The sequence below is a fragment of the Narcine bancroftii genome, chromosome 9 (genome assembly GCF_036971445.1).
Source record: "Narcine bancroftii isolate sNarBan1 chromosome 9, sNarBan1.hap1, whole genome shotgun sequence".
In the NCBI taxonomy this organism is placed as follows: Eukaryota; Metazoa; Chordata; class Chondrichthyes; order Torpediniformes; family Narcinidae; genus Narcine; species Narcine bancroftii.
In genome coordinates this window covers 83,309,149-83,323,745 of record NC_091477.1, presented here as the reverse complement: position 1 = coordinate 83,323,745, position 14,597 = coordinate 83,309,149, and the positions used below count along the sequence as shown (strand labels likewise).

The window sequence follows — 14,597 nt, the reverse complement described above, 5'->3', positions numbered from 1 at the left end:
GACTGAAAAGTTTTTTTCAGAGCTTCTGCAATTTTCTCGCTCGATTCTGTTTACCTTTTGGAATACCATTTATCAGAACCTGGCGGATTATCCATTTACAATGAATGTCCTTATACCTGCTCTTACTGTGTATCTCTTCACATTCACATTCATTCACTTTCAGTGTACCATTTTCTTCCTGCTCTGTTGTGAAGACAGCCACAAGTTACTACTCACGTCCTCAGCCTCCTATGAGTTACTTTTTGGTTCCAAAAGATGCCATTCTTTGCTGTTATCTGCTCAATAGTTTTATATTTATGAAATGTCCTTGGAACATTTGCCAAAATCTTTCATATTCTTTTCTATCCTAATTTCTCTTTTAATATAATTCCTACACTTTCTATATTATTTCAGAGTCTTTCAAAAACTTCTCTTTATTGTCTGATCCTCCCTGCATTAACATTGTTATGACACGCCATCTTTCTCTTTCTGGGAACATATTTGCCCAGAACTCCCTTGAATCCTCTATTGAAATGTTTCCCTTTGTACCATCCGTGATTTACCTTTAAACAGCCTGTTCATATTTAGTAAATCAGTTTCGTCTTGAAAAGGTGGCTTTGAGTTTGAGATATTGCCATATGCTGTTCATTGGTTTGTCCAAGAAGCCACACCAACTAGAAAGGTAGCAATTTAAAACACAAATAAATGGTCATTTAAAGCAGTATAATGCACCTGTATTACAATTTTCCTTTTAACCATATCCAAGTTACTAGGAGGAAAGATCCAGCAAATTAAAAATCAGTGTTTTGTTAATTTCTCTGGAAATTAAAACATGGAAACTGTACATAGAGGATTTTGAAGGAAAAAAAAAGGTGATTGCAGCATAATCAAAGGGATAATTAGAAATTAGAAAGAATTTAATCTAAGATCTCCACTGTCATCTAAAGCAACTGTGTGTGTGTGTGTGTGTGTGTGTGTGCACGTATATATATATATATATAAAAAAATGTGTGTATGTATGTATAAATATATTTATACACACTATCCATACACATGTGTGAACACATACAAACAACCTATATACACAGATGCACACACATATACAGACATATGCGCACACATACAATCTTATTGTTGTTTTAATTATTTATTTATATACTAGCAGGATGCCCAGTGTTGGTCAGGAAATAAACCTCTTGGGCTTGACATTGTTCCTCAGTTTCCTGCTGCCTGCTCCTTGTTTGTCTGGAGGCATGAGCACTGTGACATGCCTATCGCTGCTGTTCTGTTTCCTGCTGCCTGCTCCTTGTTTGTCTGGAGGCTTGAGCACTGTGACATGCCTATCACTGCTGTTCTGTTTCCTGCTGCCTGCTCCTTGTTTTTCTGGAAGCATCAAGAGTGAGGAAAGACTGATGTCCCTCTGCTGACTTTTGCCTTCTCCTTTGTCTAACTCTGCAGGCTTGTGAAGAGCTTCTGCCAATGTTGCTTTGCTTTTTTGGGCCCATGTTGAACTGAGTTTGGCTACTTGTTTTTATTCTGAATGTAAATTGATGCAGAGCATTGTAACTAATTGAGGTGTCCCTGGAGCAAGTTCAATTTGTTTTTAACTTTTAACTTCATAAGACTGTAAAGGTTAAAGGGAACCTCCTTGGACATTTCTAGAGTGCTCCATATTGATTTGCATGGAGAATAGACAAATATATATAGATAGATAGACAGATGCATAGATATAGATAGATAGATAATTAATACCTCCAGGGACACATACTTTATTTTGACTTTAAAATGTAACACAGTGAATTGTTTGCTGAGGCTATCTTTTTTGTCTCTGAAGGTGTTTTGGTGAGGACACTTGCATCAATGTCCCAGATATCGATGGATACATCGTAGTCCTTCAACCCGTGGAACCAAAGATTACCATTAGTGGATTGGATCATTTTTCCAGACCAGCATCAGAGTTCGAAAGCAGCAGAGGTGTTGTACTGTTTCCAGGCCTCAGGATCATTAGCACTGTTGGAAGTGGGGGAAGTGAAGACGGCAAAGGTTGGTTGATTTCTCCATTTAGAAACAAAACTTTGTCAAATAAGCGAGAAGAAAATTTGGATGGGGAGAGATTTTTTAAACGTGAATGGGTCTGAAACATTTGAAGAGGTTTCACTTGGTGCTAATTTCAACAACTTGTGCATTTAAATTTGAATTTACTGACAAAAAAAATCCTAATGGTATTTTAAACAAATAATTGCTGATACTGTAATGGTATATCTAACTCAACTTTTAAAATATTTGTACAAACTTCTCAAGGTACTCAGTTCCATGAAATTTTAAATTATCAACTGACTGTATCATTGCATAAAAGGATATATGTTCTGCATGTGCACTTCAGAGGTGATTCCTTGTGTCTGTGGCTTATATTTCTGTTATACTTAAATCTAAATATTCATTTCTTTGATTTGAATTTGAGTCTGGCAGGAATTGGACTGAGCCCAGATGAATAGTCTTTACATCAGCGGAATGAGATGTAAAAGCTTTGAACTCCAGGTTTTCATCTACTACTGGCTGATTCTCCTCCATAGCTTCCTCCCAAGATCTCTCCCAAATCTGGCCTCTTGAGAAATGCAGTATTTAATTGCTCCATCGTTGATACATGTCTTCAATGGCCAGGTTATAAGGCTCCAGAATACCCTCTACCAATCCTCCATATAGCCATGGTGTTGGAAGAAATAAATTACCTTAATTCCTAATTTCATCACCATGAGAATACAAGACATAGAAAATATACTGGCACCCAGTAGGGCCAATGAATGAATGTTAAAACAGGTGATGCGCTATCAGTATTAGGTAGGGTGAGAAGGGATATTGTTATTGGTAAAGTAAGAGGGGGAAGAGTGAGAGAGCCATTGATAATTTAATTAATGTCTGAGAGTACCAATTGTTAGAAAACTGCTCTCAGATTTGGGACTAAATTAATGTTATAGTAAACAAGTAGGATAGTAAAAGTAGCATTTGATAAATGATGTTATTATCCTTGATGTCCTGGTCAATATTTGTCCCTCAACAATGGCACAAAAGCAGATGGACCCATCTGCTCTTGAAGTTCAGTGTTTCTTTGAATTCTGCCTGGTGCGGCACATTTAATGTGGGCTTTAGTCAACAGTATTACTGTATGTTCTCCACGTGACCTTCATTGGTTTTCTGCAGATGCTCTGATTTCCTTCTATCCTCCAAAAATGTATTGGGTTGTTAGGTGTGTAGATGGTGGAGGGTCACGTGACCTCTCCATCTGGTACTTGGTGAGAGTGCAGATTGTGAAGTGTCACATGACCTCTCCATCTGGAAGTTGCAGATGTAAGGCAAACTTACAGAACTCTGTAACAGCTGATCGAGAATCAAGACTGTGAGTGAGTCAGTGCAATGTGAAGATCTGGAAGAGATTCGACATTTTTGTTGAACTATAAAATGAAAAGACTGTAGCTTGGGTTATAAACCATTTCTGGAATGGAAATGGTATGAACTCTTCTGCCCAAGAGAAAATATTTCAGCTTAATGTGACATTCCAGCCAGCCAGCCTGAGTAAGAACTGACAAGAGCCATCCAAGTGAATAAAAGCAATTTGATATGTGAGGGGAATTTTGTTACTTAGGGGCTTTCATGGCTGGAAGTTGCATCACCTATGGGTCTATTCACCCATTAGTGTACACTTGTCCATTAGTCCCTTTAATCACCTAATGATTACCTGAGCCGAATCCTCTTGCTTACTGTACTGTAAAAGTCCACCCCGTGCAGTAGCTCTTCCTCTTTTGCTCTTTGCCCTGAATCAAACCCTGCTGTGGACAATGCTGGAGGAGTCATTAATAAGGTCTGCATTACATGGGGACCAGGGCACTTGTGGTTGTCGATAGCAATGGAGCCATTCCCACATTATACTGAGAATGCCGGTGATGTATTGTAGTCCTTGGTTGTGATAAGTCTGTATAAACAGTTGCAGATATCAGTAGTGTTAAGTTTGATGTAACTGGCTTGTACTGTGCTTGTAAGAGTGTAAGCAGTTGCTAGTATCAGTAGTGTTCGGACCGATGTGACTGATTATACTGTGTTGTGTGATTGAGAATGCTTGTGTGTGTTATCCCTGTTGCGATCCCCTTGCGTGTATTTCAATAAAACTTACTTCTACATTCAGCCTGTGTCCAGACCCACTATTCTTTGAACCCACCCAACTTTTACCTTCCCAAACAACAGTGAGTTAATTGGGTGTAACAGGCCAGTACCGGTTTCAATAGCCGGAATTGGTTTTAAGGTGTTGTAAGTAAATGTAATATTTAAACTCCATAGCAGAAGTCAGGGTTGAGTTGGGAAAATATCTGCCCTCTTCTTGCTCTGCTGAACACAACAGTTCTGAATCTAAATGAGCTGAATGACAAGAGGTGCCTTGTGCCCATATCCTCTCCTTTAATGCAACACCATTCATTTTATTATTTTTGTTGATTTGCAATACAGAAGTGAATTCTGATAAAGCACTTACTTGTTTTTTTCTGCATCACAATACATATATAGTTCTAGTTATGTTACTATAGTTTAAAGCAGTGGTTTTCAAACTTTTTCTTTCCATTCACATACCCCTTTAAGCAATCCCTTACCAATCACAGAGCACCAATGGCATGGGAATTACTTAAGGTGGGGTATGTGAATGGAAAGAAAAAAATTGAAAACCACTAAGGTTAGAGTATTTAAAATTTTTTTTTTGCTTTGTCATGTTTATTTTTTTTAATGACTCTACAAATATTGAAGTATATCTTGAATAAACACCTCGCAGAGGTCCGTGCAAAAGATGCCTGAGGATAATGGGATCAAGTGTCCTTGCTGCAGGTGGAGTTGAGAGAGGGAGGCAGAGGGACGAGTGAGGGTGGCAGGTTCTATAGGCCCATCATCCCATGAGCTAACTACTCCGAGAATTAGCTGGTGCCATGTTTCCTCCCATAATTGTGACACAAAATAAAAATGCCATCATTAGCTGTTGAGTGCTTTGCGACATCTTACATGAGAAAAGTTCAATGTAAAAGCATGTTTTACTTTTGTTAGATATAATTATTCAGTTGAGCTTAGCCATGTTACAAGATCAAACCAGCAACCACAAAGAAGGCATATCACACAGGGGTAAAGATGAGCAATTACTTTATTAACAAAAATTCACCTTCAAACTTTAATTTTAAAAAACCCTTTTAAAACAATGCCCACTGGTTGCTATGCAAATCTCTATAACAGTGTGAAACTAATAAATTCTCCAGCCTAAATATAACATGCATAATCAAAGTCTAAGCTACACTTCCAACCAGCCACAGAAAAACTTAGACACAAAACACACAAGACTCACAAAACTTTGATCTCAACTGAAGCAAAGATAATAAACAAAATTCAATTTGTTTGGTAAACTGAAGCCAAAAGATCTTTGAGAGAGAGAGCACAAAATTCGAAGTTGTCTTGTGCTGCTTGCAGAGAGAGGAACAACTGGCTTGGTCCGGATCCTTCTGGCTGCCTTCGGAATGTTCATCCTTTTTGAAATCCCAACATTCTAAACTGTCCTCCAGACCATGACTCATGCTCTGGGCCTTCTTCCACTCCACAGCACCCACAGTGGTGGTTTATCGTCCAAGTCCAGAAATTTTTTAGATAATTTTTCTGCACATGCTCAGTCTGTCTCCCACTCTCTCAGCAGTCCACCTTCACCTTGGCTCTCTAAGGCAAACTGTCATTTTTTAACATAAAACCACACAACACATAGGCCAATACACAACACAGAACTCTGTAATAGCTGATCGAGAGTCGACACTGTGAGTGAGTCAGTGCAATGTGAGGATGTGGAAGAGATTCGACATTACTGTTGAACTATAAAATGAAAAGACTGTAGCTTGGGTTATGAACCATTTCTGGAATGGAAATGGTATGAACTCTTCTGCCCAAGAGAAAATATTTCAGCTTAATGTGACATTCCATCCAGCCAGCCTGGGTAAGAACTGACAAGAGCCATCCAAGTGAATAAAAGCAATTTGATATGTGAGGGGAATTTTGTTACTTAGAGGCCTTCATGGCTGGAAATTACTGAGTTACTGTTTATGCTGATGAAATGTGGCATATGTGGTACTGATGTTGCTTTTTTAAGGTGGTAACTTTGTAAAGATTATATTCTGTAATTTACCCCACTTGAAGAAAGTTTATGACTGTCTCTGTGGAAAAGGCCAGAATAAGAAACTCTACCCTAACACTGAAAGTTCTTTTATGTCATAAAGTATTTTATGCTAGCTTGAGACTATTTTTCATCATCTTATTGAGAAGTACTGAGGCAAGAGAGTTCACTGTTGAAAAGGATTGAGAATAGAGAATGAATGGATTCATAATTTTCCTGGTACATAAATTATTTGTATTCTTGTTTTTAGATTTTGTATTGGGTCCATTTTTATTTTCCATTATTGTATAAATTGTTTTTTTGAGCCAAATATTCTGGAGGATCTAAGTAGCTTGGCTTATTGCAATATTTTGATCAGTGGAGATTAATTAATTCAAAACAGGAATACAGTATCTTAAAGTGGGATCAATTGAGCTATATGACAGACAACATGTTCTGAAATTCAATGGTGAGGCTGACATTTTAACATAGCTTTAGGTTGAGGTCTCCCTTGAAGATAATATACATGGCATGAGTTAATAAATTTCATGACACATGTTCAAGACAAAACAAATTCTGATTTTGTGATAGGGCAAATGGAGACACCTAAGCCATTGGATTTCCTGAGAAAAAGATTTTGCCTAAAGAATGTAGATCCTGGAAAGTAGGGTTCTCTGTGAATATTGAACTCCAGATGGCAGATTAACCAGAGCAGACTAAAGTATCTTTGTGTCACATTAATTAATAAAGCCCTCAAGTGAGGTATTAGAGAATTCAAGAGGTGCATTGCAACCACTTTGTACACACTTAGAAATGACAGTTACCATCTCCTTGCTTGCATTCAGGAGTGAGGGGAACCTTTTGTAACAGATTGAATTTTTTTTACCAGATAGTTGGTTTCACAGGATTTTTGGTCGAATTAGGACTCTATCTTTAGGAAGTGGTTATCACATGAGACAGAAAAGCATGCAAAGCTGTGGAGCTATCCAAAGTCAGGCCATAAATGTTGGATGGCCAACAGCAAAAAATGCATATGATGAATTGCAAGGCAAAAAGCAGAATAGCTGCAGTGGCTGCAATGTTTGCAAGTGTGTTGAAAGGCAATGTGAGCCACACACAAAAATAAACATCCTCTGTGAGAAAGTAAATGTGTGCAAAAATAGATGGGAAAAAAAATCATCCCTTCAAGATGAATGGGATATCAAAATTCCATGAAGGAGACAAGCAAGGCATCAATTTTGAGGTGGTGCAGTTGAAGACTAAAGAATTGTTTGCTGTCACTGGACAGTGCTTGAATAAAAGCTGCTGGGAGATGATCAGTTGTGAAGTCAAAGAATCAAGAAATTATGATGAAGGTTTCACCACAGTGATTCGAAAAGACATTGCATGTAGAATCATAAAACATTTATAGTACAGATGATCCATTATTAATGTTCAGTCTCTTCATGCCTATCAAAAAAAATCCAATATATCTTTATGTCCAATCTAATCACATCTTCTAGGCCTCATCTTCAGCACTGTTGGTCATAGATTTTCAATTACACATGCTGCATATTAAATTGTGAGGGCTTACACCCTTCCCACTCTTTCGCATGGTGAGCTCCAAACCTGACTGGCTTCCAGTTGAAAAATATTTTCCACATTTCCCCTCCGCTCCATCCCTGATCCTTTCACCAACTACTTAAATTTATATTCACTGGTTTTTGAAGCCTTAGTTGAACTATGAAGATGGGCCAAATAAAAATGTACTAAAACATGATAAGGAAGTGTGCTTCAATGTAATTAATCGCTGCAACTGGATGAATGCGCCAGTTACTTAGTCACCAGAGATGACCTGCAGTCTGAAAAAAAAAGAAACTGCAGAGATGTGGGGCATGAGTTGCCTATGGTAGATTAGAGAATAGTTGCAGTAAGAAATGGTTAACATTTAAAGAATAAATACATAGTTTACAGAAGGCACAAAAAAACCCCACAAAATGTGGTGCAGTCATGGCAAAAAATATCATTAGATCAAAGAAACGAGTTTATGTCACTAAAAATAGCAGTAAAACAAGCAATTAGGAACATTTTCAAATTTCAATGAAGGTGGACCAAAACCTTGTCAGTGAAAATACAAGATAGTTCAAATAAAATGTATACCATATTTTTTCAGCATATAAGAGGAAAAAATTGTTTTAGTGAACTTGGACAAAACATGCAAATAGGACAACAGTAAAAATTGTTTTAATAATAATGCTGCTGTAATTAACAAGAGAAAACATTTTATAAGAGAACTAAAACAATTAACTATCATAAACAAAAACACAATGAAAGGTTTGGGAAATATCACTTTAATCATCTTCAAAGCCTAAACATTAATCGGTATCAAAGCTCAAAAACTCATCATCACCGCTGCTGGTATCACTGTCTTCAAATAATGCATAATCCTCAGTGCCATCACGGGTATTACTAACTTCACACTTCTTAAAAGCCTTAACAATAATTCCAGCTCTTACAGTATCCCAAGAGGTTTTCACCCACTCCCATGCCTGTGTAATAGTGGGACATTTCACTCTTCCTGCTCATATTAGTTCACGGTCCTTTTCTTCCATTCATTTGTTCCAGGGTTCCCTCATGCTATTTTTAAATGGCTTATTTATACACACATTGAAAGGCTGCAATTGGTTCCTTTAACACTCACAATTTTGTTGGATGGTATATCGAATCTTACTGGAACTTCATCCATGTTCCCTATATGGCTCAGTTCAAAACAATTTTTTTGTGCATATATTACAAATGATGAAATTCTAATGTTTTGTCTTCATAATCCACTGGCATTTCTGTGCAATCGATGTTTTTGTACACATTGATAAACCCTGCCTTTTCATGAACCAGTGTCACCAAACCTTCTGTACCTGCAAAATCCTGATGCCATTGTTCTTCTCCTAATCTCCTGGCCTCATGCATTATCATCTTGGTAGAAATGCATTTCCCTGAACCTCTATCATTTAACACCCAGTTTTTTTTTTAACTCCTCCTCAAGTTGTAGCCAATGTGGGGCTGGACAACGAAGGTTACGTTTACCATTTTTAGCAGTCTCTAGCTGTTTTTCTTGCTTTCTCCATGCACATACCATTTTTGCTGAAAAACTTTAGCTGCCGCTCTATCACCCTGGTCCTTAGCATACTTTTGACTTTTAGTTTTTTATGTAATAGAGTAGCTTGAGTGCTTTCCTCCTGTCGCCACCTTGTGGATAAAAGCATCCAGTACATTTGTATTTCGGTGTGCAAAGTGGCAGCACCAAAATGTCACCTTCGCATATAAGACACAGAAGGGGGAGAGTTGGAGTGGATTTTTAGGATAAAGGGGAGTCTTATATGCCGTCAAATACAGTAAACAAATTATTTTTTTAAAATTAGTTAACTCAAAGCGAAAAGCTTACCAAAACCTAATGTATGTCTCTTACAGACTGTGTTTAAGAAGCCAGATCCAGCCAAAGGCAAGGTAGCAAAGGAAGAAATAAGCATGACAACTAGTGTGGAATTTAACACGTTCTAGGATTCATCAATTATCTGAGCAATTTCTGCCAGATTTGAGTCCATATGTGAGCTACTCAAACAGCAAACCAAGAATCATATTTGGGTGGTTTTAGTTAGATGCACAGGCCTAAGCTACATAATCTGATTTTATTTCAGAGGTTTCCTTCTATTTTTCTTTATTGGAATAGAGACACAGTATCTGTTATTATATGTTGTTGCTTTAAAAATTACATCAAATGATTAAATGTTATATCAACATTTACTGTGTCCCCTAGTCTGTCTGTCTCTGTGCAAAGGCCACAGGAAGAAATGATGATCTGATACAGTATTTTTTTTTAAATGTAACATTTTATTGTAAGTTTTAGAATGCCAGCTATTTTTTTAGCCTCTTGGACTGAAATACCAGGATTGTTGAGTTCATTGGCTATGTTGTAACTCGATTAAGAAGTAAAACAATTTATGATCTTTTTTGTGACAAACATAAGTGTATTCATGCATCTGTATATGTTTACCAACATTTTGTAAAAAAAATCTTTTTGCAGCTCATCATCCTTATGGAACTGAAGGGATTGTTCACAATCTGGATTACTGTGATATTTTGATTACGGGGGATGAATTAAATTCAGAACAGGAATGTCTGGAACTGGAACCAATTGAGTTGCATGGAAAGCATCTTGAATTCACAAATTCCACTGCAGGGATGTCAATTTATGGTAACTGCCATTTCTTTTGTGCAAACAATACTTGTTAAAATGTAGTTCAAAATTAAGTTATGTCCTTCAAATTGGCTGACACTTTAATAGCACCATTGGCTTGGCATACTGCTCTACTACTTTTATTGACTATATGTTGATAATATTATCACTTTTTAGATTTTCCCTAATGGTAAGTACCAATATCTGTAATCATCAATCCAATAATAGTTGAAATAGCAAGCTTTAAGATCATAGATTGGTGCAATAAATATGCAACCACTATACAACTACAGGTTGTACTTTCTATGAGCATGAAGAGGAGCAAGTAGTCTCATAATCTCTTAGGATTATAGACAACACTTTCCTTATTCTAATATATCCTAATTTCAAAGTATCATCTTCCAAAGTGTGAGCTGTAATATCCCAAAATTCTATCTCTTTAATTCAATAAATCAAACTCTATGGCTGTTACTTTATATAGTTTTAATTCATTGATAGAACAGATAAACATTTTTCATAGCTTCACCACAAGACTTTCTTAATGGTGAATAACAAAGCATTTACTGTATAAAGATACAAAGATGTATAGAGATAAAAAGATACAAAAGCTTAAAAGAGATACAAAAACTTTGATACAAAAATTCAAAGAAAAATTTCTCGTGCTCACGCTTCCTTCACATCTTACAGAAATAAAAGCAAGCAATTAGCCTGGGTGGATATTATGACATATTACATCATAGTCACTATGGTAACACTACAAACATTAGTCTCTTAAAGAGTCAGGCACAAAATTAACTAAGAATCAAAAACACAGGGTTTAACCTTTACAGGGACATACATCACTGGCATATAGTGAAAAAGTGTAATGTTTATGTTTGCATTACAATAGAATTTGTGATACTTTACAAATCCAATTTATTTTTTCCACCCCACCACCATCACCACCAAGGCTTGTTTTGGAAAATACACGTTGATACCTTCTGTATATAGTGTGTCACAATGCCGCCTCAACCTGACAGTAGGGACCTGTGCTTTCCATTAGGTGTGGACACCATGGCAAACTATGAACATGTTCTTCGCAAAGTTCGATACCGTCACTGGGAAACCGCATCTATTTTTGGTCGAAAGTTTAAGCTGACATGCTCAGAGCTCAATGGACGCTACACCAGCAATGATTTCAACTTGGAGGTAAGAAACAGGCAGTTCTGGTATGAGTGTGAAGAGAGTTGATGTATTAGAGTCGAAAAGCAGAGCCATTCAATCCAGGAGTGCTGTAAGTAATTTACTTGGTAAGCAATATGCATGAACACTGTCACTACTCATGCTGGAAGAATTGATTTGACAAGCTAATTATTGACCACCTTGGTTTCCTTTGTCTAGGTGAACGTTCTGCACAACATTAATCTTATGGACCATGTTAATCATGTGGTGGTTCAGCCTCAGTTCCTCCAGTCAATCCATCATTCACTGCCTGATCTCCCAGGTCATAACCTTAATACTGCTCACAAGTCAGGTAATGAAACAGCTTCCTTGAAAAGAAAGACAAAGTGAATGACTTTGTTTAATGAAATGGAGATAGTAATATTTATACAGGCCATCGTCAGGGCCACAGATTTCAGTTTGGATACTTTGGCCTGCTGCATCTGATTGCTTGTGACTTTCTTTTGAATTTTGCTTGAAGTTTGAATCATCTCTGAGGTCACTGTTGACAAATCATTCCATTAAGATCTGTTATTGATATAGATTGTTGCCGACTTTGATTTTACAGCAGTGCTTGCTAATTTTTCAGAACAAAAGATCCCGATTTATGCCATGTTGCACAATGTATTTAATCAAGCCATGGCTAGGTAATCAATTTCATTAGCTTGTATTACACTTTCTTTCTTCACAAGCTCCACTATAAACATGAGAGAACAAGCAGGGACATTATGGAAACAATGTCAATGAGCTACAGCACAAATCAGTGCAAAAGGGCCATTATAGAAATGCAGCTGCAGGGTAGAGATCATTGGGAATTAAATATCCAGGGCTATCAGAAGGTTATGCAAAAAGCCAATGAAGGCAACGTAGGTGGGCAGCACTCTTAATTAATTTGTTGATTAGAGAATAACAAATTATACCTTTCTCTGTTGTGAATAGTTGTAATGTACAGTATCAACACGTTACAGACACCTTTTTATGAAACTTGTAATTCAAGTTCTAAAGATCTCTCATCAGAAAAAAAACAGTTTTTTTTTTCTTATGCCTGACAAAGGGCCCGTGCCCATAACGTTGCTTACCTTTAATTCCCATGGATGCTGTGTGACTTGCTGAGTTTCTCCAGCACATTTGTGTATTGCACTTGATGCCAACATTTGCAGATCTTCTTGCGTAACTCCATTTTCATTGAAAGACTAGTTGGTGTTGTAGCATTGCTGTCACTTGTCATTCATGCACAAGTGTTCTCTCACTTATTTTGAGTACGCAAATGGTAATCAGTTGTATCCCTATGTACCCGGCGCTACAATGCTGCCCCTTTCCCCACCTTGGATACTCTGATCATTTATCAGTCCTGCTAAACTGCAACAAAAAAAAAACAAAGCCAGTTTGCAGAGAGATCAGGACCTGGCTGGGAGGGTGCGGGGGCGGGCGTGGGTGGTGGATAGGGTGCACAGAGAAGCTACAGGACTGCTTTGAGACTGCGAACTGGACCTGTTTCAGGTAGGCAGCCACCTACAACAGTCATGTAAACATAGAGGAGTACATAAATTCAGTGACTGGCTTCATCAGAAAGTTCATTGAGGATGTCACTGAGATCAAATGCTTCTCAATCAGAACCAACTGACTGAGGTTCTTATAGACATCTTCAACACATCACTGCAGCAGTCCATCTTCCCCATGGGTTTCAAGGCAGCCAACATCATCCCAGTACCAAACAGGGTGACAATAACAGGCGTGAATGGCTACCATCCTGTGATAATGACCTCAACTATTATGAAATGCTTCAAGCATCTGCTGATTGAATGCATCAAAGTACATCTCCCAGAGACACTGGTCCCATTTCAATATTCCTACAGATGGATCCCGTTCCACTGATGATGCTATATCTTTGTCCTTCACTCCAACCTGACCAGCATGGCGAATAACACTTAATTCACCAGGCTGCTGTTCATCAACTTCAGTTTGGCGTTTAATATGATCATAACCCAGAGGTTGGTGGAGAAGCTGTCCTCACTGGGACTCAACACTGCTCTGTCACTGGATTCTGGGCTTCTTAACAGAAAGACCACAGTCTGTCCAGGTTGGTAGCAGAGCGTCACGCACCATCATGCTGAACACTGGTGCACCTCAGGCCTGTGTGCTCTGCCTGCTCCTGTATATGCTACTGACCCACAATTGTAAAGTCAGATCCAGCTCCAACAGAATCATCAAGTTTTCAGATGACACAACAGTCGTCGGCCTCATCAGCAATGATGAGTCGCACTACGGAGCACATCTTCTCACTTGTCAGGAAGGTGCAACACTTCCTAAGAAGACTGAGATGGGCAAGGCTACTGGCCACTATCCTCTCAACTTTGTACAGGAGCACCATTAAGGGCATCCTGGCTGGCTAGATCACCATGTGGTACGGTTGCTGTATAGCATTGGATCAGAGGTCAATCCACAGGACCATAAGGATCACTGGGGTCTCCCTCCACCACCCCCCTCCCCCCACAATGATGTGATCTACCAGGTTTGTTGTCTGAAGAGGGCTCACAAAGTTGTTAAAGACCTCTACTACCCCACACATAGCTTCTTCCAGCTACTCCCATTGGGAAACAGATACAAAAGTATCAGAGCCAGAACTACCAGGCTGAGAAACAGCTTCTTCCCACGTACAGTGAGACTGTTGAATGACTGATGAACTGCTTATACAATCCCTTTGAGAATCTACCATCATTAAACAATATTTATTTACTTGTATATATGTACTGCATGTAAATGTGTGCTATGTCTATATACTGCATCTGTCTGCATGTTTTCTTAACGAGGACTGAAGAACCTGTTTTGCCCAGTTATATTTTACAATTGTGTGATGATAATAATAAACTATGAGGCATCAATTGGTTTAATTCTTAAAAAGGATAAAGATTCTACCAATTTTATAGCTTATAAACTAATATCAATATTAAATGTTGATTTCAAAAATTTGGCTTGCAATTTGGAATATGTTCTTGCTCGTATTTTTGGTAATGATTAGACCGGGTTTATTAAAAATCATTATTCATA

The 14,597-nt window shown here is 38.0% G+C and overlaps 1 protein-coding gene and 1 long non-coding RNA gene across 5 annotated transcripts in view; one reads left to right on the top strand and one right to left on the bottom strand.

The window, feature by feature from the left end:
* The window catches only part of LOC138742360 (uncharacterized), an 83,085-nt gene that overhangs the window by 21,997 nt on the left and 46,491 nt on the right, over nucleotides 1-14,597 (bottom strand). The window lies entirely within an intron of this gene.
* clstn2a (calsyntenin 2a) overlaps nucleotides 1-14,597 on the top strand; it is a 453,983-nt gene that overhangs the window by 425,379 nt on the left and 14,007 nt on the right. For all 4 annotated transcript variants that reach the window (XM_069896652.1, XM_069896653.1, XM_069896654.1 and 1 more), the window contains exons 13-16: nucleotides 1,814-2,022; nucleotides 10,197-10,367; nucleotides 11,392-11,537; nucleotides 11,730-11,862. In XM_069896652.1, the coding sequence (XP_069752753.1) occupies nucleotides 1,814-2,022; nucleotides 10,197-10,367; nucleotides 11,392-11,537; nucleotides 11,730-11,862 (659 nt within the window). The remainder of the gene's footprint in view (nucleotides 1-1,813; nucleotides 2,023-10,196; nucleotides 10,368-11,391; nucleotides 11,538-11,729; nucleotides 11,863-14,597) is intronic.